Source organism: Anoplopoma fimbria, chromosome 14 (assembly GCF_027596085.1).
Source record: "Anoplopoma fimbria isolate UVic2021 breed Golden Eagle Sablefish chromosome 14, Afim_UVic_2022, whole genome shotgun sequence".
In the NCBI taxonomy this organism is placed as follows: Eukaryota; Metazoa; Chordata; class Actinopteri; order Perciformes; family Anoplopomatidae; genus Anoplopoma; species Anoplopoma fimbria.
Genome location: NC_072462.1, coordinates 22,275,894 through 22,301,155, shown reverse-complemented (window position 1 = coordinate 22,301,155; position 25,262 = coordinate 22,275,894). Strand labels below are relative to the sequence as shown.

Here is a 25,262-nt window from a genome sequence, read left to right as displayed (position 1 = left end):
ACCAAGAGTGTGTGAGCATGAGAGCGCGTGAGCGTGTAAGGTTTTTGAAACCTCAATGGTCTTCTATGTAACTGTTTTCCTTTCTGTTGTGTGGCAACATCTCTCTCTCTCACCGTAAACATTGGCTAACATTCCTAGAGACATCAACAGCGTCTAATGTGGTCTAATCTGACAAGAGTTTGTACGTTTATTTGCTCATCTTCACGTTGCTTTTCGCCATAGTCCAAATTATCCTGTGTCTATCCACATTGGGAGCCAAATAGTGGACTTTAACTTGGGGCTTTGCAAACCATCACAGACTGAGGTGTTTCATTGGGGGCCACGGCGGAAGTCCGGTGTTCCTCGCGGGGCCTGATGAATGGCTGGCTTCATTAGACACAGAGGCCTTGTGTTTATCGCACCCCGCTAGGTCATGTTCACATGATATGGGAGATGGTTTTTCGCCTTTTCAGATACCGCTGATGCACCCATTTTGAGTGTAGCTCTGAGCAGTGTATGTGGGTCAGTGAAATGCTGATCTTCTGTGAGCCAAAACAGATTTGAGACTGCGATGATGTATGCCCTTTAGGAACAGGGAGAGAGAGCGAGCGAGAGGGGGAAAAACAACTGCCATCTATTCCATCCATTTAAAAAGGATGAAATTACCTTGGGATATTTTTTTTCTTTCTTCTCTATACTCTTGTGATGCTTGTCCCTCTGCGGGGCACTTTGCTGTAATTGTGTGGCAGAATGAAATGAAGCCTGATTCGGAGATGTAATTAAATCAGAAGCCGAAGAGACGCTGAATATGACACACACCGAGGTAATTCACAAAAGGCGGCTACAGCTACAGTGAAAGCTACTTGAATTAAGTGACTGGGATCAGCATTGATTAACAGCCACCGGTAGAAAAAGATTTGGGTTAATCAAGTTGAATTGTGCATCAACATCCGTGAAGTTAAAACAATTCTGCTGTAGAAATAATCCAGATATGACTCACATACTGCCTGGAGAAGAGAAATGTGTGTATTAAAAGCCTTTGATGAGAAATCAAGGAAGTTCCTTTTATGTTAGCATAATATGAGTTTGGATCTCAAAATGAACCCATCTGTGCACCCCATTCAGTCTCAAAATACTGAAGTTGTTGCAGCTCTCTCAAGTACGAGGCTTTAATTACCGACGTATTTAGTTAGCACTGCAGGGCCAGCTTGAGCAATTTTGGGGCCCTGAGCAGGATTTATTTTAGAATTTCTACCAAATGTGAACTGAAAACCTGATCAAACTCAAAGGATGAGGTTGGTGGTATCATGATTTTTCTTACTGCCAATAAATCTCAAGAGACGACCAAAGCTTGACATATCTTCTTCCTCTGTGCCATAGAGCTCTATTGTTGTTGCAAAAAACTATTTAACATTGTTGCACTGGCTGACATATTTCATCATTACAATGAACACACACTGTAGTTTATATTGAACTAATTTCCCGTGCATCGTCCTTCTGTAAAAACTTACTAGGGCACCAAATGTGTATTAATCTGCAGCTGAAAATAGTCCCCAACAAATGCACTATTTTCTCCTGTTTGCTAAACACTACAGTGCCCAGCTGTTTGGAAAAATCCCCCTGCCTTTTACCAAAAATATAACCATGTATTTGTGGCCTGTTTTTAAATGTACATCTTTAATGAAGAACCAATGTGCTTGAGTGCTAAAGACCGAATAGTGAATTCAAAAAGTCTGAAAGAGACAGACTTAAACGCTGTTAAGGATTTGTTCATAATAAGAAAATAATAATATAAATTGTGTGTCTTTCTTTTGGAAATTAAAAATAAAAAACAGAGGACATAATAACCTTGAGATGTACTTCTTAATTTTATGTAATCATAAAAGCAACACCAAATGTAAAAGCTCGATACATTTTGGAGATGTACTGGCTGTCAAATAATCCGGAGTTATACATTTTAGATGCTGAAATGATGAATAGAAAATGAGCAAAGGAACCAAAGAAGTTCTGATTTTTGATTTGTTTGTTGCCTAAACCGCCCGCGTGTCTCATTCTTGGCTCGGCTCTGACTTCCCACGTATTTCGCAACACCAGCAGGGTGATCGCACCTGCAGCTCTTCTATTGTACCTTTTGTTTGGATGACAATGTCAGCTAAACGCCCAAGCCGTAAATGCATTGACAGCTTTCTCTGTGTCAGGTGATGTGAATGGCTGTTGGTTTGGATGTGGCAGATGGCAGCGTTGTCACATTATGCTCTAATTAAAAGCCAGAGGTGTTATTCTCGCTAATCACCCCGTTGTGCTGCATAAACTCAGGGAATTTACATGTTATTTTTAGCCAAGCGAGTAGTTAGCGAGGTCACACAGTCACAGGGGGATCACTGTCACCACTGTCATATAGAGGCTCTGGACACGGTGGATTTAGCCAGTGTGCAAATGTGACCAACACAACATGAAATATGAATGCCTGACTGAGGATACAAAAATAGAGTGCTCAGAAGATCTCTAGGGGGGAGACAAAGACTGGTGCTGGATGTTACTCAGATGATTTCTGCATGCTTATCTCAGTAAATGCCAGTTATATGGTAATTATATGGTTGTTAAAGTTTTATGATTGCCTAAACTGTGATTGAAATGTTCTTATCAAGTGGAGAGATATCCTTCATTTTGGTTAATATGATTTCAGTTGTGATTATGATTCAAGTTTTAACAATAACCTCAACAAATCATTTTGAGTAGGTTTGTGAGCTGCATTTATGTTGTGACTTTCCTTGTCAGCCCTATTAATGCACTGAGGCATTGGTCATCGTCAACTCTGTGGAGGGAGGAAAGCGGGTCCGGTGCACTGAGGTGTGAGCTGTGAAGCCAGCTGTGTAAGAAAGAAACCCTGTGAAGCAGAGAGATGATGTGTTTTTTCCTGCAAAATGGCTGCCAGTCTCAGGCAGGACTCCAGAGTGTCTCCTCTAACAGAACCGGACTGGAATCTAAAATGGTGATGCCTCGGCTGCCGGAATCAAGTTCAATCTGAGTCAGTCAGTAGGTTGTGCTGTGACCAAATGCCATACTACATACTAATCACACATTGTATGTTCTATATCATCTTTACACTCTATATACTTTACTTTTTTTCATACCAACAGGAAATGATACAAAACATTCATCGAACTGCAGCTTTGGAATGACACTGCTAATTCTATTTCACAAAGAGAGAGCAATAGGTTTTTCAATTATTTTATTTTTTTTATATATGAATGAATTAGCAGCTATGATTAGAGCCTCCGTTTTCATTTTTCGCGTGAATCATCGATTTGTGTTTGTGATTTAAGCTTTTGCTTTGATTCGATTGGGTTCTATAAATAATGATTGAGTTGGTTATCACAGCTCTAGTACAATCTGTTCAACCATTAAACAAAAAGAAATCCATACTATGAGCTTTTGCATCGAATTTCATGTCTGGTTTCTGGCTTTTCATGTGTTGTATCAAGTGTCTGATCACACCAGTTCATAAAAATAAGGATGGAACTGGTGTCACCTCAACAGACGGCTGGATCTGTTAGCAGTTTCCTAGTGCAGCTTTACAAGTTTACAAATTGTAAAACTTTTAACAAGGTTTTCCAAAACCCTTATCACACTGGTGTGTTGGTGAAGTGTTGAAAATCTGATGGCTCTCGTTGACGGTTGTGGGATGTCAGTTTCCAGCACGGTGAAGAAGAAACAAACCAGATGGCTGAGCTTCAGTTCAGCATTTTGTAATGAATATTGCTTGAGCCAGTGCGTTCTCTTACAGCTTATTGATGCAGCCGAATCGGCATCGCTGGTATATTTATGCATTGAACACAATGAATACATTTCCATCATCCTTAATAATATTTGATATCTTTAACAATCATCCGCATTGTCAGCTTTATTCTAAAGTGGTCATCTCTGATGTTTTGCAAGCCCCACCGTTAAAGATCCCAATTTGAAGCAGAAAAGTGGAGATTTGTTGGAATGCTTTACTGCCCCCCATTTTCAACTGTTTATAATATTTTTCTGTGTCTGCATATTTTCTCTGTGCACATTACTCATCAGAATAAAAAAAGGAACTATGAAAACCTCGACCAACTGTCCTATGACAACAAGCGAGGACCTAAGGTATATTTGCATGGTCAATGCACGCCGCCCACCAACTTTCCAAACGTAGCAACTAGAAACCAGCCCAAACCAGTCACCAGCCGACCCAGAAATGTTCCTCTCTTGGTAGCACGTGTTTTCTTTAATTTTTTACTTTGAGACATTTCCCTATGATTTAAATGAAGAATGATTTTGTTATGAAAAATCTATAATTTTCGGTCATTACAGTAAAAAAGAAAAAAAAAAGATCTCAGTGAACAGCGCCTCGCTTTTATCATTTTCATTTTCTCCTTCAATAAAGGAATGCATGAACTCAGAACACACATACTCACACACAAAAAGAGTTTGCAAGTCCATTCCTTTGTGGAGAACCGGTAGTGTGGGACAAAACTGTCTCCCAGATGCTACTTCCTCCTGTTCTGTAGCACTTCCCTAGTTTTCAGCAGTTTTTTTGTTAGGGGAAAACGTCCCCCTCACCCCCCTCCTTCACCCGTTTTTAGTTACTGGTTGCATTGACCTTCTTCTTCCCCTTACCTAACACATGCACGTCCTTCTTTGGAGCCTTGATAACCCTCAGTTTGCATGTGAACAAATGCAAAAGTTTTTTTTTTTCCCTTCAAGCTTTTTTTTTTCTTTATTTTTTCGTTCAGCCGGTTCCCCTGGATCGCTTTCCTTTTTTATATCTGTCTCTCGTTTTCAAACTAAATCGTCCAAGCTCGAAACCAAGCAGGTAAAGAAGCAGCATGGCGTCTAAGGTAGGGAAAAGTAGCTGGCTTGACCTTTCTTATGCCCTGATCACAGGCAGAGAAAGTCCTCCAGTTCAGTCAGGAGACTAACTTAACTGCCCTGCTGCTGGAGGCGAAAGAGCTGGAGGCCCGAGTCATCATCCTGTCCGCCAGGTGAGATTTGTGTCTCAAATTACTCATAAATTTTACCCAAGTCCCAATGGGGCTAATGATCGAGGTATTAAGCCTGATTAAAAACACCCTATCCATGATCCAAGAACGAACAGGGAAACAAGATCATTTTGATGGTAAAGGTGATACTTAAACGGATTCTTTTCATAGTTAGTTAATTCACTGATCGTTTTTCAAACTATAAAGTGTCAGAAATTAATAAAAAATGCATGTTACAAGTGAATGTCTATATAAGCAACAAATGTTATTTTTAACATAAAACAAAGAACAAAAAAATGGAGTTGGAACTGAGGATATTTTTGCATTTGTGCTTGAAAAATTCTTACATAACTAATGGATTATCAAAAAATGTGCCAATTAATTTCCTCTTGATCTACTTATCGATAAATCAAATAATGATTTAGCTTAAACTTAATTCAACCTAAACCCTCTGCTGGATCCAGCTGTGGATCCTTATGTTCAGTTACGGTTGGCTTTTGAGTTATGTACCTGTATTTCACACAGATTTGAGAAAAAGATTTTCTTGAAATGAGTCTACAGTTTAATGAAACGCTGCACTAGATGCATGTTATTTCCAAGATGGTCACTGATTCAGATTAAGCTATAATTCTCGCCGTGACTCAACAAGAAACATTGCAGACCACATGTTGGACCCCCAACCAATCATAGCCGTCCTTCACAACTTGCATGACGTATGTAGGAGATCAGTAAGGAGGTGTCAGGGGCCGGCGTTACTGTTGCACCTGGCAACGAGGGTGTCTCTGACAGTAGGTGAATACAGGTGCATTCACACAGATAGTATGAAAAAAATAATGTTTTTCTTTATATTAAGCATGTAAACATGTTTTAGTACAAACTTTTACATACCAGTATGAACCTGAAAATGAACATGATATGTCCCCTTTAAGGCACATAACACATAGCTGCAACGTCTCTGGATCTTTATGTCCCTCTCTGTCATCGCTTGTTTCCTGTCTGCCTTAAGAGAATCAGCCATCCAATAAAAACCAAATTAAAAAAATCCCAGTAAAGTAATGTCCTGTAGTAATTTGTAGTAATCAGCTGGACATACACCTACTGTGAATAAATCAATCACTCCAATGAGTGAACATCGAATGTCTTCCTTTCACTTTCATTCATTGTGCTGTGATGTTAAAAAAGCAAACAAACAACCTTTTGTCAACCTCCAGTGAGGAGGACGCTGCCGCAGTGTACAAGGCTGCCCGCTTCCTCAACATGACGGGCTCGGGGTACGTGTGGCTGGTGGGCGAGCGGGAGATGTCGGGTAAAGCCCTGAGCGAGGCGCCAGACGGTACGTTCATCCAGCAGAGATTGGTGGGAATATACGAGTTAACCCCCCGGCTTTACTCAGAGGCCCATCATAACACACACACAGGATTAGAGGGATTAACCGTTGGATGCATTACATGATTAACTGTATAACTGCTTGTTGTGTGTTGAGCATTTAAACGTTTAAGCATGATGTGTTTAAAGGTTTAAATGGATTGGTATCTGCAGATCACTTTAAGTTTAAATGTATATGTCCTCCAGGACCAAAGGTAAATTCCTATTGCTATTCTGCCATGTTAATGCCATTATTTCTAATGAATTACAAAGGAAGAGTTTTGCAACACTTTACTGATAGAATGGTAAGCTACAACAGCTTTTCTTGTCTCTGTTGCTGGAGTCTCTCACAATATTTTATCACTTTGTGGTCACAAACGTCAAGCGTCTCCCCCCCCCTTCCTCTCCCGGGCACTCTTACACAACCAACCCCTGCAGAGCGTTTGTTGTCCTGTCTATGTTAAGTCTTCTACACCTCCAATGCAACTTCTTCCAGGAGTCTGCAAGGCTGATGGACCTGGTTGCAATCAGAAAACTTAGCTGAAGTTGGATTGTAGCTTAGATTTAGGTCTTATGGTATTTTTTTTTGTTTTATTCCAAACACAAATAATGCTTTGCCTGTGCTGATTCCCCAAAGCTTAGCTGGTAGTGCAGGTAAAAAAAAAAGATCCAACTTCAAGGGACCCTTTACACATGCTGTGAAAAGGTCATCAGTGGAAACATCAGCAAAATTATCCATATATTCTGCTGCCTCATCTAATAAATGACACAATGTGGAATTTTTTCCCCAAGATTAACGGGCAACGAAGATGGATCATGCAGCTGATGTCTGACCTTTATTCAGGATGTCTAAACTGGGAGCCCCTATAAGTTTTTTTACACTTCCTTGTATTGCATAAAGGATCCTGAGGGGCTTCATTTTGATCAAGTCAGTGATTATCTTTTGTGGTCGGCCTGGTCCCAGGTCTGATTGGCCTCCAGCTCATCAACGGGAAGAATGAGTCAGCCCATATCAATGATGCGGTGGCTGTGGTGGCTCAGTCCATCCAGGAGCTGTTTGAGAAGGAGAATATCACGGAACCCCCGAGAGGATGTGTGGGCAACACCAACATCTGGAAAACAGGGCCACTCTTTAAACGGTAAGCTTGAAAACAGACACTTCAGATGTATTTCTTTGCTGATAAAGGTGATAAAGTCTTGATAATCTTTATCCCAACTGTTTAATATATTTTTTTGTTGAGAGGGCATATTTTTTTTTCAACTTCAGGACCAATACATTCAACATTTAGTTTAGTATTTCCTAACTAGGAGGCGAGGGAAATATTTTTGGGAAACTGGCTCAAAAACCTTGTTAGTTAAAGGTCCAGTGTGTCGGGGTTTGGGGGATTTATTGGCAGAGACGGAACATAATACTTATATATATATTTTTTTATTAGTGTATAATCAACTTAAGCTAAGAACTATTGTGTTTATGCTTACTTATGAGTCCTTCATATATACAGAGGGGACAGGTCTTCTTCACAGAGTTCACCATGTTGCACCGTCATGTTTCTACAGTAGCCCAGAATGGTTCGTCCGTTCTGGGCTACCAAATCACTGGCTCTAGCGAAAGTCTTTTATGTTTTTGCGTTTCCTGAAGGCCACCATAGTTCTCTGACATGCTTGTAAAGGGTGGGGTGAGCGGAGGGATATTCTGTTGGTTGCAATCTGCAACCTCCCTATTAGATAAATCTGCACACTGCTCCTTTAAACTCAACTTCTGACTTAATTTAGCCAAATGGCATCATATTCAGTCTTCTCAGTTCAAGAACAGCTGATTTCAATGCAACAAATTAATTATCTTTGGATTTCATTAAAATTTGGATTAATAATTTAATCTATGTGAAATTAGTCAGTTTCCCACCGATAATTAATTAGTCCCTAAAGTATTTTACCTTTTTTGCTGTTTTTTTATTGGCTGCCATACAGAATAACAGTCTTTTTCTCTTCAGGTTTTCCAGAATGTACTAGAAACTCTATATTTGTCACTTCCTAGTTACAAGTGAGTTTTGGCTGACCCACTAAGGGTGGTTTCTACGCAGTGTAACAAAGAAACGCAATGCTTCCAAACAGATGTGGTAACAAAATCAGCAGATATCATCGCAGCCAAAGAACCACAGCTCTGCTTTGTTCATCATTTTACACCTCATGCACTTTGAGTTTTTCCTCCGAAAGTTACACAACAAAATGCACCGTGACACTCCTAATGACGAACGACATCCATGCATGGGCATGTGTGCGCCCGTTCACGCACATAAATAATTTTCATTGTCTTGCCACAGGGTGCTGATGTCATCTAAATACCCAGAGGGCCTCACAGGACGCGTGGAGTTCAATGACGACGGAGACAGGAAGTACGCCCATTACAGTATACTCAACTACCAGAAGAGTCGACTCATTCAAGTCGGCATTTACAATGGAACACAGGTAAACTGATGGGCAGAGGCAACTCTGGCCTATTTGAAGTAACTAAGAAAATGTATTGGAATTAATGTCCATTCTTTATTTTATACTCACTGTACACGAGTAAGTTGTATCTACTCAGTGTACAAAGTAATTTTTTTCCTTACTAGACATGCAGCCCTACTTTTTTTCATCTATTGTACAATACAGTTTAAGGCAAAATTAATTGGATTTTCTTAAATAATGTATAGACTGAAAATAATCCCTCTCAATCCTCACTTATGACCCACTAGCAGTGTGTGGTGGTGTCGGGATGGGATGTTTCTGGGTGTGAACCTCAATAAAGACGGAGAAACCAGGTGCCAGATCGTAATAACTCATCCAAGAGGAAGCTACGAAAAATGGCAAACACAGTGCTGAAAAAAACAATGTATTCAATATAGTGATGCAAAACGCGAAGTGGACAAAGCACGTCCAAAACAAGAGAGAATCTGGGTTGGCTTTCAGCTGCTGGCGAGCTCTGTAACCCTTGTTGAGCTGACTTTGAATGTTGTTTTCAAACCTACTCATTGTGCCTTTAATGTAGGACAACTCAAAAACACTGCAGGTCAGCCAAATCTAATAATAGAGGCTCCAACATTCTTTTGTAGTTAGTTTGATATTTTTAATCGCTATAATGAATTGGAACGAACAGTTCATATTAAAATGCACTGCCCTCTCTCAAGGCAGTTTCATCTCTGACAACTGCCCACATGTCTGATGGGAAGTCAAACTACTGGAGGCCAGCAATACCAAGATTTTCAGGGAGTTATAAGTATTGAAAACAGCATACTTGCTGATTTGCCGTGGATAGACTGCTGTAACATTATGTTACCTTTGGTTGAATCGTGCTTTGCCTTAAACCATGCTGGAGGAGATTTTTCCGCTCTTAACTACATTCAGTTTCAGATGGCAAGCAGTAGATGCATGTGATTGATTTTTTTTTTAAAAGAAATATCCTTGCTGAGCAATTTTCAAAGCACAACCAAATATCTCAGACAAATCTCCTACATTTCAGGCAGCCACTGGTTTCCATTTCTTTTATTGTGAAAACCAAGAGGCCAACTTTCAAGACTGTAGAGCCTGCTGTTCAACCACATTCAAATTATGGAGCTGTTAGGTTTAGGCTTTACAACAAAAAAATAATAATTGAACTCTTCATCAGAACCCTATCATTTTAATTTAACAAAAAAGAAAAAGGTGATTATCTCATGCAAGTATCAAAGTGTTGCAATTTGTATTGAATTTGGAAAACAACTACAAATTTCATTTCAGAGTGTATGCCTTTAAAACAGGAGTGCATGATAGAAAATATAAATTATTAAAGCTTTGAACTTCATTACTGAAGTAACTACACGTAAACTGAGCGAACTCCATCTGCTGATGAAGACTGTGAGGTGAAAGCTGATGTAAAATATTGCTATTATTCGGCCAAATTATATTCATTTGTAGTTAATGCTGGATATTTAAACGGGCCAGCCATGCAAACACAGCAAATAGCAAGGACTGCGTGGATCAGCAGCTCTGTTCACTGCTGATAGGTGTGATAATAATAAGTTCCTGAAACCCTCAGGTATGATACAGAAGTCAGAGGTCGATGAAGTAGATGAAAGAAACCGCTGAGCTGTGCTTATATAAAGCTGACTCATTAGCGATGCTCCCCCTCAGTGCCGGAGCCTCATCAGCAGAAAGCCGTCTGTCAGCACTCACCTATGATACTGTGTATGTGTGCGGCATCTCTGCAGGTGGTGATGAACAATCAGCGGAAGATCATCTGGCCCGGAGGAGAGACTGAGAAACCGCAGGGCTTCCAGATGTCCACTCGATTAAAGGTAGGGTGCCTTCACGTTGCTGCTGCAATGTGACGTTCTTGTCCACACAGATAGAGTACGGACCCGAGCTGAGACACTCACGATGACGCTTGTTTCTCCGAGGGGGAGTGAAGATAATCCATGCTCATAAAGGCAGCGGTGATATATTTGCTATGACTTTTATCTCTTCAAATTTGTCATAGGCCTGCAAAGAGGCGTCAGTTATTTTTACATTCAACTGTCTGTCTTTGTGCGTCCATGTGCATCATGGGGTTTGTTGGGTATTTGTGTATCTGCTGGGTTCTTCCATTTCTTTTTTTCTCTCTCTCTCTCTCTCTCGTTCAAGTCAGGATCGAAACGGATCCAGCTCTTACTGTCTGATGAACAGCTTTTTGTCCCATCTGTTGTAGATAGTGACGATACACCAGGAGCCATTTGTGTATGTGAAACCCACTCAGCTGGACGGAACATGCAAGGAGGAAATGACTTTAAATGGAGTCTTAATTAAAAAGGTTATCTGCACTGGGCCCAATGAGACCATCCCAGGTAACCTATCAGGGACGTTTCTTCTATCACTGTGCTTTTACTGCACCCGCCAAACACCCACTGGAGATGCATACATATATATGCAGTAGGTATCTATATATGTATGCATGTAGCTGAGTGTGCCATTCAGAGTGAGTGGTTGATGGGATGCTGGGACATGCTTGGTCTGTATGTCGTGACTGTGTGTGGTCGTCTGCAGTGCAATGTCACGCATTTCGTTCAGTCCACGTGCGCCGCCTTTGGATAAAAAAAAAACATAACGTGTTTCCTCAAGAGTGATTGTAACTTGCAATTGTTGCTGGTTTTGTTACAGGACGTCCAATTGTGCCCCAATGTTGTTATGGATTCTGTGTTGATCTCCTCATCAAGTTGGCTATGACAATGAACTTCACCTATGAGGTGCATCTGGTGGCTGATGGGAAATTCGGAACTCAGGAGCGGGTTAGTTTTGCATTCAATGGCCACGTTTGTAGTAGTCTTGCATGAGGCACAGGTTGCACGCATTACCTCACATTCCGTACCTTAGATAACTTTAATATTTTATATATTAACCTTATTATTTTACCCCACTAACAGTAGCGAAGGGTGACCCAAAGATAAAAAAATGTTCAGCAGGTGAACTTGCACGTCATCATTGATCTGGTGTCAGTTTTTAAATGTCCAGCTAAAGGGATTAGATGAGCAGCATCACCCTAAGTGTTGTAGTCAATTTGGAAGTGTCAATTGGTTGCAACATGAAAGGAACATAATATCATATAAAGCCAACTTGAACATCTATCAGGGAAAAAATAAGAATATATCCATAGCAAAAGAATGGTACTGTCAAACAAAACAAACACGATACTTCAAAACTTTCTTTTTATTTGTCAGTGATAAAGTTCTTCAACCTCTGACTTTCGTCTCACCTCAGCCTTGACATAGAGTAACTGAAAAACGTGTTTTAATTTACAATCTAAGTAATGACATATGGTCACTGACGCCCCTGTGATTATTTTATTGTGGTGGACCGACTGGGGCTACTGAGAAACTGAGAAGCTCACTACTTTGGATTTATATTTAAAGTAAATGTAACAAATTGTTGAATGTCCATGGACTTACCAATACCAATACTGTTATGTGTTGGCCTATCTGGGGGACCTGCCCCCCATGCCCAACCCTTGGCGCCGCCACCTACCCCAGTTAAAATTGGAAATACAACGGCTTTAATAAAATGGAAAATGGATTGAATCACAATATATTTTTTAAAAAGTACCTTCAGCTCATACAAATCTGCTGCTTATTCAGAAAAGATGTCATTGTCCCTCAACAGTTTGCTAACTTACCTATATATTTACAACAAATTAAGTTTTAGCTAACAGTTAGCTGATGGCAACCGTTTAGCTAACATTTATAAGCTTACGCTAGCTTAGCTAATGGTGGATTTGTTGACAGTTATAAAGGTTGGTTATTTTCTAAGTTAGAAGTTTTTAGGCTAACATGTGTTCACTAACATCATGGACTATTTATCAAACACTGGTAGGCTATTAAGTTTGTTATATTATGAATTCTGTCCCTTCATAACCTGCGTGTTCGGTCTATGTGGTGTTTTGAATTGATGAATGACATGAACCATTCTCGGTTTGGCCATTGGTGAGGGCTTGTACAATCAGGTTTCTTGTAGATGGAAGAATAATCATTAGAATTGTATCACTAATAGCAGTCATTTTGGAGAATGGAGAGAGTATGCGCATAGTTACTGTACGTTTAATAATGTGCGTCATATGTGTCCAATAATAGCTACCAATGTATAATATCGTTATATATTATATTGTTTTTATTTACTTATTTTTTCCACTGAAAATTTCTTAACAATAACCCGTAATTTGAATCCCTGGATCAATATATTTTTTATAGCTCTTTGTTTGAGAACCATTATCTGAATGTATGAACAATAAAACCTAATAGTCCTGTACTCAAATCAATTCACACAATAGTTTAAAGGCTATAACTCGAATGACAATGAAAATCAATGTGACAATGTCAAAGGAGTCGCTTGTAATGACTTCTGCAGGTCCCATCGGCTTATCAGAGCTTTATAGCAAGTTTCAGCTCGTTTTATATCTATAGATATGTTATTTCTGTGAAAACATTCATCTCTAACCCAGAAAAGGCCTATCCTGTAGGCATGAATGCATGATCTTATCAATTCCAGAAAATAAGCAGGCTCTCTTACGTAAGACGGAGCCAGTTTTAAACATGAGGAGCACGCTGAGAACTTCTATTCCCACTGGGCTTAACCCAAATCCTTAAAACCTGGAAACATTCTGTGGTCTAGACGACAGCAGGTTGATGGCTGATTCTCATGTTAACACCTTCTTTTTGGGGACTCAGGTGAACAACAGTAACAAGAAAGAGTGGAATGGCATGATGGGAGAGCTCCTGGGGGGCCTGGCTGACATGATTGTAGCCCCACTGACTATAAACAACGAACGAGCCCAGTACATCGAGTTCTCCAAACCCTTTAAATATCAAGGCCTCACCATCCTTGTTAAAAAGGTAAGTGTCCACCTCTAGCCCATTGGGTACTCTATGGAGTCAAACAACCACAGTGGAGTTGCATGCAACTTTCAGTTGAAGAATTCTATGGCATTTTTTTTTTTTTTTTATCCCTTGTGCATTTACTGTAAATAAACTTTACATCACCTTTTTCCAAATAATAATACTGCATCTTAGTGTACAAAATGTCTACTGTGCTATTTCCGGGTATCCATTAGTTTTCATTAATTTCCATATTTGTTTGAAACAATGATAATCTCTTAGCACACTGTGTTCATTCATTTTTGTCCGTTATTATCATGAGGCAGTGCTGACTTTTCAAGTAAGTCAGCCATGACCATGTGTCTTTGAATACAAATGAATGCCACCTTGAAGTTCTTTGGGATCGACTTCACAACTCAAGCAAATTTCATGAGTCTCACACTAAATAGCAAAACTGGTCAACAAATATGTAAAATACACAAAGATCAGATAAACATTGAAACAGACTTATTATGTAAGTCTATAATATGCAAACGTAAGGTCATAAAAGTTGATTATGAATCGATTACTAACTGCGTTGTGTGTTTTCAGGAAATCCCTCGCAGTACGCTGGACTCGTTCATGCAGCCGTTCCAAAGCACGCTGTGGCTGCTGGTGGGTCTTTCGGTGCATGTGGTGGCGGTGATGCTTTACCTACTAGACCGGTTCAGGTACAAGGGGGACCTGTGCTTGTATGCGTGTGCCCATGTGTGTTTCTACGTGTATCCACGACTGAATCAGTGAATGAGTGTGTGCGTACATGTGTGTACATGCGCTCCCGAGCGCTGTAGATCTTCCCTCGGTGTGGACAGGAAGGCAGACAGAGGTGAAGATTGGCTCCAACCATCCCACCGCTCTGTCCCTGTGCCCCTGTCTTTGTCTCTTTTTCTTTTCGAGTTTGTCTCCCCTCTTGCTTTGCTCGCTCATGTTCCCTTCCCTTCCCCCTGCCTGGGGTCGCCAGGGTTTTTCCTCTCTACAGGTTCTCTGCAGTTTCTCATTTTATCTCCTGCAACCCACCCAATTTCTTCCCTCTAGCCCGTTTGGAAGATTTAAAGTAAACAGTGAAGAGGAAGAAGAAGATGCCCTCACCTTATCATCTGCTATGTGGTTCTCCTGGGGAGTGTTGCTGAACTCTGGTATAGGAGAAGGTGAGATAAAAAAGAAAAAATACCCAAATCATCCCTTATCACTAGTAAATGATGGCTTTCTCTCAGAACACTGTAATGCTGTTGACTTTGGTCTTTACACAGTTTTTCCGGTAGTATAAAGAGCAAAATCAAGGCGTTTGTGGCTCCAGGCGTTGCCTCACTGTCATGTTTTCTTTGAGGATGACACATTAATTCCTTTCAAATCACATTTTGCAAGAAAGACCGTGATGCGTCTCGTCTTTTAACAGTGTATACCTGTTGCTTTGGCTTGTTTAATTTGTCTTTCAATTTTCCTTTTCATGTCTGGTATTTTTAGCGGTCTATATTTTTATTTCATTGTAAAAGTCATGTTGTCTTTATTATGCAAGTAAAGGGCTTATTATAATTCATCAGAACTGGAATATATAAGTTAATGATCATCGGTATCAGTAGTTGTTGTAACAGAAGTAGCAGTGTTATTAGCAGTATCCAGCTAACTACTCTGCATGACTAATCCAATTAGACTTTGAAAGTTACTGCGCTGAAAAGTTGAACCTTGAGCTCACCACACAGGTGCGCCGCGCAGCTTCTCAGCGAGAATCCTGGGCATGGTGTGGGCCGGATTTGCCATGATCATTGTGGCTTCTTATACTGCCAACCTGGCTGCCTTCCTTGTGTTGGACCGGCCTGAGGAGCGCATCACCGGCATCAACGACCCAAGGGTGAGTACAGGGTGATAGTAGACCATGGTACTACACCAAAAAATGATGATCTACATTTAAAAATGAAGTAGACATTACTCAACTGTGTCTTGTCCCTGTCTCTTTATGCAGCTGAGAAACCCATCCGACAAGTTCATCTACGCCACGGTGAAGCAGAGCTCCGTGGACATCTACTTCCGGCGGCAGGTGGAGCTTAGCACCATGTACCGCCACATGGAGAAGCACAACTATGAGAGTGCCGCCGAGGCTATCCAGGCCGTGCGTGACAAGTGAGTCTCGGCCAGGCCGGGCCGACCAGAGCACGAGTCGGCCGGCTGCTCGACCCTATCAGACACACAGACCAGGGCCAGTCCAGTCAGCTCAGGGGTGAGGGTCATGGACCTCTGGACCAGGCGAGCGCAGCAGGACTTACTGCGGCGTTCCCACTGATCCGGGCCCATCGCCCAGCCAAGACAGACATCAGGGACAGGAGAGCAAGTGAGGATGTGTCAACAGCACTGGCACCAGTGTGAGGTTAAGCTAACATTGAGTGGAGGAGCACCCTTTTTCAGGTTGTACCCAGACGAACATCTTTGAGATGGGGGGAATCCAATGGGGGGACGTGCCCTCACCCATCTGGCATTGGATTTCATTTGGGCCATAAGCAGCGGTAGAGATTGCTGGTAAACGCTGAATGACACACACGATCTGGTGTGCGAGAGAGAGAGAGGGGTGGGAGCCGTAAATGTGTATGTAAATCATTGTACTGTTGCACCGTAACCCCCTCCTTCCCCTCCTCCCTCCTCCCCCCTTCCCTCCTCCCTCCCCCTCCCCCACAGCAAGCTGCATGCTTTCATCTGGGACTCTGCGGTGCTGGAGTTTGAAGCTTCGCAGAAGTGCGACCTGGTGACCACGGGAGAGCTGTTTTTCCGCTCGGGCTTTGGCATAGGCATGCGCAAGGACAGCCCCTGGAAACAGAATGTGTCCCTGGCCATTCTCAGGTCTGTCCCAGCCGAAGCTGCATTACTCGTATGACTTTTTTTTTTTTTTGGTTTCTTGTCAATATGATTTGACGGTCACATACTGACCTTTTATAGCCATCAAAATACATCGCCTTATGTTACATCTATTGTCTCTGTATCTCCCCTATCCTGCCCCCTCTCTTGTGTGTTTGTCTCTGTCTAGTCAGTGTCTGTCTGTCAGTGCAACTGTCCTGCTGTCTCATTTGTGTTGCTTTCTGGGAGTGAGCGGTTCGGATTTTCCCCGCCGTATTCACGGCGCATATTAACTTTGTCACCTCTCTCCCCACTATCCCCAACCCCCTGCAGTTCTCATGAGAACGGCTTCATGGAAGACCTAGATAAAACCTGGGTGAGATACCAGGAGTGTGACTCACGGAGCAATGCCCCAGCCACACTCACCTTTGAAAACATGGCAGGTATGGTCCTTAAGGCGTAGAGAAAGCGTTAAAAGTGATTGGACAAAAACTGCAGTGGTAAGGTACTGTAGCCCTTTTTTGTCCAATACCTTTACAAAATCGTTGTTTTAGTGTCGGCGTGGGTGCTCTGTGGAAGTGTGCCGTACAGTATCTTGTGCTGTGGATTTGTGCGGTTGTGGTTTCGGTTAATATTGTGTGGGTCGCAGCTGCCTTCGTCAGTAGGGGCTGCTTGGAAAACAAAAGAGGGGCGCCCGCCGAGCATGACGGGCAGACCATGCATTCATGCTCAGCGGGCGCGGCGGGGTTGTAGACCAGCACCTCACGTATCTCCACCTCTGCTCTCTCTCTGTCTTTCCCTCCGCAACAGGGGTCTTCATGCTTGTGGCAGGAGGAATAGCCGCAGGGATCTTCCTAATCTTCATTGAAATCGCCTATAAGCGGCATAAAGACGCCCGCAGGAAGCAGATGCAGCTCGCCTTTGCGGCGGTCAATGTTTGGAGGAAGAACCTGCAGGTAGGATTGATCCCCTCTGCTCGCTCACACCCAGGGTGGAAAGGCTGAGGCCGGGGTGGCAAAAGAGCCGACAGAGCCCCCCTCCTTATTGGTGGTGGATTTCTGTCTCTCTGTCTCTTTTGGGAGTTTTTTTTATTTTTGCACATCAGTGGTGGTGAGACTGCCAGATCACCGTATGAGAAAACCGTGATCTCCGATGCATTCGTGCACCGTAAGGCATCCTCAGTGGCCACCGTGTAGATCCTAACAGTTCCCAGAGGCCAATGGCGCCTGTGTCTCTTGTGTGTGCCTGCAGGACACTAAGGAGGCCTCTGGAAGTCAAGCTGTGGTCGGGACCCCCTCATTAGTATGTAACTAACTCGCAGAGTCATTTCCACCCCCATGCCAGCTCTCGCTGTTAAGAGTAACAGTAGGACAATTAGCCTTTTGACCCTCCAACATGACAGACATCCAAATTATAATTCACCTCCCACGTCATTGGCATGACCTAGCATTCTCTAAGTTGCTGCTCCGGCGCTTATGCACTTCATAAGGTCAGATGACGTGGACCTGGGAAGCCAACGTAAAAAGAGCAAATGTCTTTGCGTAGAAAAACAATAAAAACAGGGATTTACGGTTTGGTTGATGCACTTTGATCGCATCATCATTGATTGCCTTTAGTCTGTAGGCCATACTAACAGCAGCCGGGAGCTAACAATGCAAATAGAGCATAAAGAATAAAATCAATGCCCTGGACCAATCACACCGCAAACGACTCTCCCAGTATTTCAGCATAACTGTAAATGCAACAGTGAACAATAGAGACACAAAATAGGGAGTCAAATATATCTTGCATGCGTTGCAAGCAGAATCAGGTGTCAATTTAAAGGGCCAGCTAACCCAAATTAAAAAAATGTTTGACTTGCCTAAGTGGTATTTAGCCATGCAGATAAATGTCTCCTGCCTTAAAATCAATTCAATTTGAGGTGAGGGGTATTTGATTTATGAGTCAAAGACATCTGCATTGCAAGTAATGCTAGCAGTAACATTTTTTACTGCTTTGTCATTTGAGTGAAACCAACCCCTTTTAAGCTGCAATAAAGCAGTAATTCCACCACTCAGCTGACTAAGAACATGATTTGCCCCATGTTTTTTTAATGCAATCAAATGTGGCTGTGATGGTTGGAACGTTGGAGCGCCCCTCCACCACCCACACACCCTTCCCCCCTTCGTTCTTGATGGTTTCACTCTCTGATTGGATAGCCCAGAGGTTGGGGGGGGGGGGACCATGTCACACTATGAAGCCTATATTGCGGCCCGTCTCTGTAAAGCTTGCACCAGAGCTCAGTGTTGGGCCCTGCTGAATAGAGACAGCAGGGCTGGAAGAAGGTACAGTATTAAAGCACAAGTGTCAGGTGTCAGCAAATCAATGCCCTTCTGAGAGTGTCCGCCATCAACCTGACTGATGTATGTTACTGTCGTGAGGGTCCTCATATGGATGTGCGTTCTCTAAGCGCATACAGCAGACGATTGCATGCAGGGAGATGGGGGGAGGGGGGTCATTACTGGGAAAGGAGAGGGACACACTAAACTACCCTATGGAGCAGCGCGTTTTAGCTCTGTGTCAGCGATGATCACGTTGATTTCTCTGCACCGCTGAGCAAAGATGGCTCATGCATGCTCATGTTTGCTCATCGACCGTCCCCGTGGGCCCCTCCAGCCAAATTAACGGACACACACGGTGTCTCACTGCCCTAAATAGAACCGCCGTGATGGGGGTCTCATGCAAACTAGTGCAGACTGAGCCCGCCATGTCAAGTCGAGCCAATACAATCTGTTCTGTTCGGCGTGAATATTATTCATACTGTTTGGGTGCACTGATTTGATTACGCGACGTGATCTAATTCTCGCATATTAAAATGACAGCTTAGTTATGTGGGACACATGCTCATCACGATGGAAAATCTAAGATCACAGTTTATGTGGCCTCCTCCTTCCTTAGTACAGCAGGCACTGAAACCTGCGGACCCATTGTTGACATCATTTTGACTGCTTGTGCGTGTGTTTGTATGTACTAATGTGCTTACACTGCCTCGGGTTGGTGTACTATGCAAAGCACTGTGCAATGTGCACCCACATACCTTTAGACACAGAGAGGTTACCTGAGAGACTTGCACTTCTGACTAACTCAAATCTGTTTATGTCCTACATCCCAACTCATCCTCCTCATGCTGTTAATGCTCATAAGCCCTTGAAATATGAGTTCATTGACTTCAACAACACCAATCGTTGCTCCCGCATTGCTTTACAAAGAAATAAAGGTGCATGCCTTGTAAGGATTGCATGCCTATGCTGTTCTTTAAGGAGCTGTAGCCAGAGAGATGAGGTGGGGGTAATTATTCAATTTTTTTGGTAAGATCAATTAGCCCTTTTGAAGCTGATTTAAATGTTGATGATCTTAATTTATAATTTACATTAAACAAAGCAAGTGGAACAAATGTACTGTGTTGCCACAGAAACGATTTTTCTCTTTTGTAAAATAATAGACAGCCCGTAACTTTTTTTTACACTATCTACGGTGGCAGACAAGGGCAACCTAGCCACAGCACTGCAAAAACGTTTCCATTAGGAGAAATGTGCTGCAGCTTTAGAGACTATGGCAATTAAAAAAAACACATACGATATTCCACAACCGATACAACAATCGAAAAATGAAACAAACTAACACATGAACATGCCTCCCTGCCACAGAATTTTTTTATTATTGCAGCGAGCTGCACTTTGCTACTACCTTGGGGTTTTCAGCGTTATGAAACGCATGAAGCCAGCAATAATAGTATAATGTTTGAAAAATCTCAATTAAAAGAAATCAAAAACCATTTCTAATGGTCTACCTACACATTTAAAAAATATATATTGGTGCTAATGCCACTATATCAATAATGGGCTAATGTTGGCCAGCTTCAAATATATTATATTTGCAATGTGGTCTTTATCCTACTTACTATAAAGAGTTGCATGAATTTTGATAAAGATCATCATCATTTTATTTACCACTACATCACTGAGAGGCTGCACACGTCTCTTTTGCAACGGATGTTACTCAGAAGTGCACTGTCTGAACAAAACTGAAACTGCTGTCAGTTTGAGATAAAATCAAACTTTTCAGAAACTCTCTGTTGCGTGATGATGATTATGGCGTGTTATGGTGACGCACTTGCAGCGGCTCGCTTCTTGTTTCCGAACAAGAAACAGGCGGCTGCTGTGCACTGTGAAAGTCCCATGCCACGTTTCATCTGAGGGTCCAGCATGCCGCGCATGGCCGGGACTGTGCACACGCAGCACCTCATCAGGGCTCAGAGCGGCCGGACTACATTCTAGAGGTCTCCCACGTGTAAGAAATGGGGGGAAAAGTAAAGCTTAAAGAAGAGAAGTGAGGTCACTGAGGCATTGATTTCTCCTGAACCAAGACGCCTGCAGCTAGAGGCACACAGTCTGACTTCCACCATTTACTAACATGAGATGTCATCTTCCAACAGGAAAAGCATTTTACTTACCATCACCTGCAATAAAATCGAGTGATGCCTTGCACCAATCACTCGCCTGCCAGCTCTCATCTATCCTCCACGCCAGCTAACGCCTGCTCGCCACCTGATATCGAGTCATTGGGGGTTTGAGAGAGAAAGCGCTGGTTGGTGGGGTGATGGGTGATACAAATGTGCCCAAAAAGTGCCTAGTCATGTGACCTGATGAAAACGGATGTACCAGTGGGGGCCAGTGCTGGCCAGGATTGATTTATCATGCTATTTGTTTTGTGTTAACTTATTTTATGTTTTTCCCCTCCTTTTTTCTGAAATCCTTCTCTCCATCCATAAAATGTTTTGGCATGTTGAAATTCACACCACACTGCCCCGGCCGGCTAAAGGGCCTCCCTCCCTGCAACTACTCACTCATCCTTCACTTATACTTTACTAACATCCACCTTAGAGCGCTTTATTTTATTTTAGAAAAAGCACTCTTTAGCCTCCATTTGCTCAGCTCATCTTGAAATCAAGCAGAAAGTGACTTTGACTTCAATTTAGATTTTATTTTGCAGCTATAGGTGACACATTCCTTTAAATACCTTTTTTTTTCTTCTAATGCACTTTTTCCTCATTCTCCATCCCATTCCCTTGTGTGTGGGGTGAATTTCCATTATACCACTTTCAGGTATAATGTCTTTAAATGGGCTTAAATTACTGACTTTTGTCGCTGTTGTTTCCCTCTTTGATATGCATCTTAGTGGTCTCAGATACTGTAGCTTCTCGACTTTTTTTACCTGCCTGGCTTTGGATGTGGATGTTTGCTTTGCTAGTCCTTTTTTAAACTATGCGCCTTTTTTTGGTTCCCTCGGCTTTGGCTTAAGGCTCATCTTTAAAGTAATAACGATCAAGTGGATGGAAATTTATTTTATTTTCCTTTTCTCCCCCTATGCAGCCCTCTTCCTCTCTAGAGACTCAGGATGTAAGAATACCTTAATATGAGTTTTTTTTCTTTATTATTTTGCACTCAAACACCCAGTTATTTTGCTGAGAGTAGCTTTGGGGCACTCTGATGGTATGAGAGAGGGAGGGCCCCAAATTGGCTCACCATCTTGTAAGGGTATAGTTAAAACTGCCTCTTGCTTAATATTTGTATTCATTTATTTTTAACCACGAATTCATTTCTAAATGTTCCCAGAGCTCTGACCTCGGTCACAACCGAGTACAGAGTAGTTTTTAGATATTTTTGTAAAGTCGTATTTCTTAAGATGTTTCATTTTTAATGTAAGATCACCTGTGTGTTAAGATGAGGAAGTTGCAACTGTGTGTTCAGGCCATAGCGAGCATGCAGGCAGAATATTCGGTAGTGCACCGTTGGTATCACACCCACTGACATCTTTACTAGTCATCCCTCATTCCAATGCATTTCTAGGGGCCGGGTGAATGTGTCAGCACATTCGTAGAGGACTACCGTGCCATCTTGTGCAGTCCCAGTGTGACAATATCCCATAAAAAAATGTAGACCAATGCCCTCATGTCAGGCTGAACACACTGCTTCCACTCTCACATCTAACAGGCTTTATCCCTTTCTTTCTCCCTCTTTGCGCATTTTTACATTTCCAAACGCTGTAGTCTTTCTCACAAGGACCCTCCCTCTATTTAGACATTGTTAAGTAAGGCGGTTTACTGGTTTACTGGGGTGGTGGGTGATGGTGGTGGTGGAAAGAGAGAAAGGGTGAGACTGGAACCACGGTTATCACCCCAGCCAAAAGGACATGAATAATGTTTCTACATATATTCATTTTAGGATAGGAAAAGTGGTAGAGCAGAGCCCGACCCCAAAAAGAAAGCCTCTTTTAGGTCCATCAGTACCACCTTGGCCTCCAGCATCAAGAGACGTAGGTCCTCCAAAGACACGGTAAGGAGACGAAGAAGCAACATCTTCCCCTGTTTATTCTCCCCTCTCGCTCTCCTCTCCGTCTCCGTCTCCTCCTCTGTCTCTACTCTCAACCCTCTCCTTTCTACTCCTCTGTCCTCTCTGCCTACATCTCCATATCCGACCGAGAGGGAGTTCCATGTTCCGCTCACCCACCCATTTCCACACGGCTCCGCGGCCTCTGCCACGTGTCTGTCCGTTCACCATCGATCAGCCATCACCATCTAGCATCTGCCCGTCCTCTACGGGCCGAAAGGGCATCAGTGCAGGGACTCAGGTCAGGCCAGGAGCTCGGGTCTGGATTTGGCGAGGGGGCTTCCCAGGTGTCCAGGATCATTTAGGGGGATTTTGATGGGTTAGTGGCGTGTTCCACTAGGGGGTTGGGGACAAAAGCACGCAGTCCGCCAGTGGTGTTTTGTCTTGGGCTGCTCTTCCTCCCTGCCTCTGGTTTGGACGTGGACTCTGGCGATTGTGTGCTGTAGTTGGTGGCGTTGTGGTGTGTGTACCGTACTGAAGCGTACAAGAGATATTTGTGTTTGTGTCCTGTCATTTTGAATGCTTGATCCTTTGTATATCCATTGTTTCTTTGCACCAATCCCATCCCTGTTCTTCCTCCGTTTGGGTTTATTCAGTCGCTGTCGGTTCGCTTTTGGTTTGAAATGCATGCGCTGGTGGTTTTGTCATTTTTATTCCAAAATCCATTTCCAAGGTAGTCGTGATGGCCGGTCCTCGTGGGAAGAAACAACTAATGTGTTTTCTTACTTTTTAACATGTTTATTTCAGGATTACACTCATGGATTTCTATTAATCTATTTACTTTTTGCTTTGTCATATTTTCTTTGTCATAATTCTTGTTTATTTCCCAGTGTCCTCGTGGTCTGAACTGTGCATGCCTCTTTCAGGGTGTATTTTCAGGTGGTGACAACGGTCTTCGTTTTAAATATATATTTTCTTTTTTTTATGACACTACAAACTCTTGTGAAGCCTCAGACTCTCACCATGTTACAAATACAAGCTTTTGTTTTTTTTGCTAAATCACCATCTCTTTATCTTTGCTTGACTCCGTTGTTGCAGCACAATGAGAGTGTCATGTTTCCCCAAGTCCTTCACAGTTCAGTTGAAAAAGCCCTTGCCGTTGCAATTGGTAGCTTGTACTCCGCAAGCTCGGAGTGCTCTAACAAACCAGTGACCCGCAATCATTCGTGGCCAGCTGCTCCGCCACACATAGCTGGTCGCTGACAAAATCTGGCATGAGAAAAAAAACACAGAAAACAATCTGTGGGGATAGCACAGACACCTTCACGGAAAGGCCTCCGCACCAACATTGTGTTTTGAATGTGTTTCCCAGGGGAGATGTAGCCAGCTAAGCTAACGGGCCGCAAAGTAAAAACTTTATTGTGTGTTTTTATTTGACCTCCTGTCTTTCTCTCTTTCTCTTGTGTTAACTCTCTTTTTATTATTATTGATGTTTCTTGAACCAAACCACCTTTATTGTCTGGTTTGAAGAAAAGAAGAATGGGATCACCATTGTCAAAATGAGGGTTCGGATGTTTGGGAACCCTAGCTGTGGATATATATATATATATATATATATATATATATATATATATATATATATATATATTATATATATATATATATATATATATATATATATATATATATATATATATATACATATATATTATTATTATTATTATTTATTTTTTAATTGCTCAAAGTGGACAAATTAAACAGGATTTAGCGCAATGAAAAAAAGATGCTCCAACTAAAATATTTCCCATCCCCAGTCTTCGACCATTATTTTGATTTTATATAAATGTTCTTCTTTTATATTAATGGATATCAATGGACTTGAGTGTCAGTGTCCCTCACCCACATGCCACACTGCTCCTCTCTCCCTCTGCAAGCATGCCGATGACTGTAACTGTCATAGATGTAGTAACGGTAGCAGACACCATCTCCGTAGTTCCACATTAAGAAGGATCACTATATAGAATACGTAGCTTTATCGCCAGTAGTTGTGATGTCAGTGAGGTGTCTCTCTTATGTTGGTCCACTTGACCCCAGTAGGGCGCGCTGTTAGCGGGCCCTCAAAGGTACAAGACGTGAGGATACCCCAATGGGGGCTGTAAGCCATATGGTGATGCAACTTGCGGGTCAAGGAGATGAGGGGCATCCACTCTGACCCCTGTTTCCTCCAGAAGATTTGACATTTTACTCGTCAGTGTGGATGTCGCCCCATCTGCCAGCATGTTAGTTGCATCATAGCAGCTTCTGAAGCTCACATGCTTGAATGT

At 42.3% G+C, this 25,262-nt stretch overlaps 1 protein-coding gene across 3 annotated transcripts in view; it reads left to right on the top strand.

Moving 5' to 3' along the window:
- grin1a (glutamate receptor, ionotropic, N-methyl D-aspartate 1a) overlaps window positions 1–25,262 on the top strand; it is a 32,090-nt gene that overhangs the window by 5,604 nt on the left and 1,224 nt on the right. The window contains exons 4-20 of one of the 3 annotated variants that reach the window (XM_054612530.1): window positions 4,051–4,113; window positions 4,894–4,991; window positions 6,200–6,321; window positions 7,318–7,492; window positions 8,675–8,819; window positions 10,580–10,666; window positions 11,056–11,191; window positions 11,505–11,632; window positions 13,562–13,726; window positions 14,300–14,418; window positions 14,783–14,895; window positions 15,448–15,596; window positions 15,708–15,865; window positions 16,415–16,576; window positions 16,904–17,013; window positions 17,381–17,526; window positions 22,834–22,944. In XM_054612530.1, coding sequence (XP_054468505.1) covers window positions 4,051–4,113; window positions 4,894–4,991; window positions 6,200–6,321; window positions 7,318–7,492; window positions 8,675–8,819; window positions 10,580–10,666; window positions 11,056–11,191; window positions 11,505–11,632; window positions 13,562–13,726; window positions 14,300–14,418; window positions 14,783–14,895; window positions 15,448–15,596; window positions 15,708–15,865; window positions 16,415–16,576; window positions 16,904–17,013; window positions 17,381–17,526; window positions 22,834–22,944 — 2,187 coding nt within the window. The remainder of the gene's footprint in view (window positions 1–4,050; window positions 4,114–4,893; window positions 4,992–6,199; window positions 6,322–7,317; window positions 7,493–8,674; window positions 8,820–10,579; window positions 10,667–11,055; window positions 11,192–11,504; window positions 11,633–13,561; window positions 13,727–14,299; window positions 14,419–14,782; window positions 14,896–15,447; window positions 15,597–15,707; window positions 15,866–16,414; window positions 16,577–16,903; window positions 17,014–17,380; window positions 17,527–22,833; window positions 22,945–25,262) is intronic. The other 2 variants (XM_054612531.1, XM_054612532.1) reach the window with 2 other exon arrangements.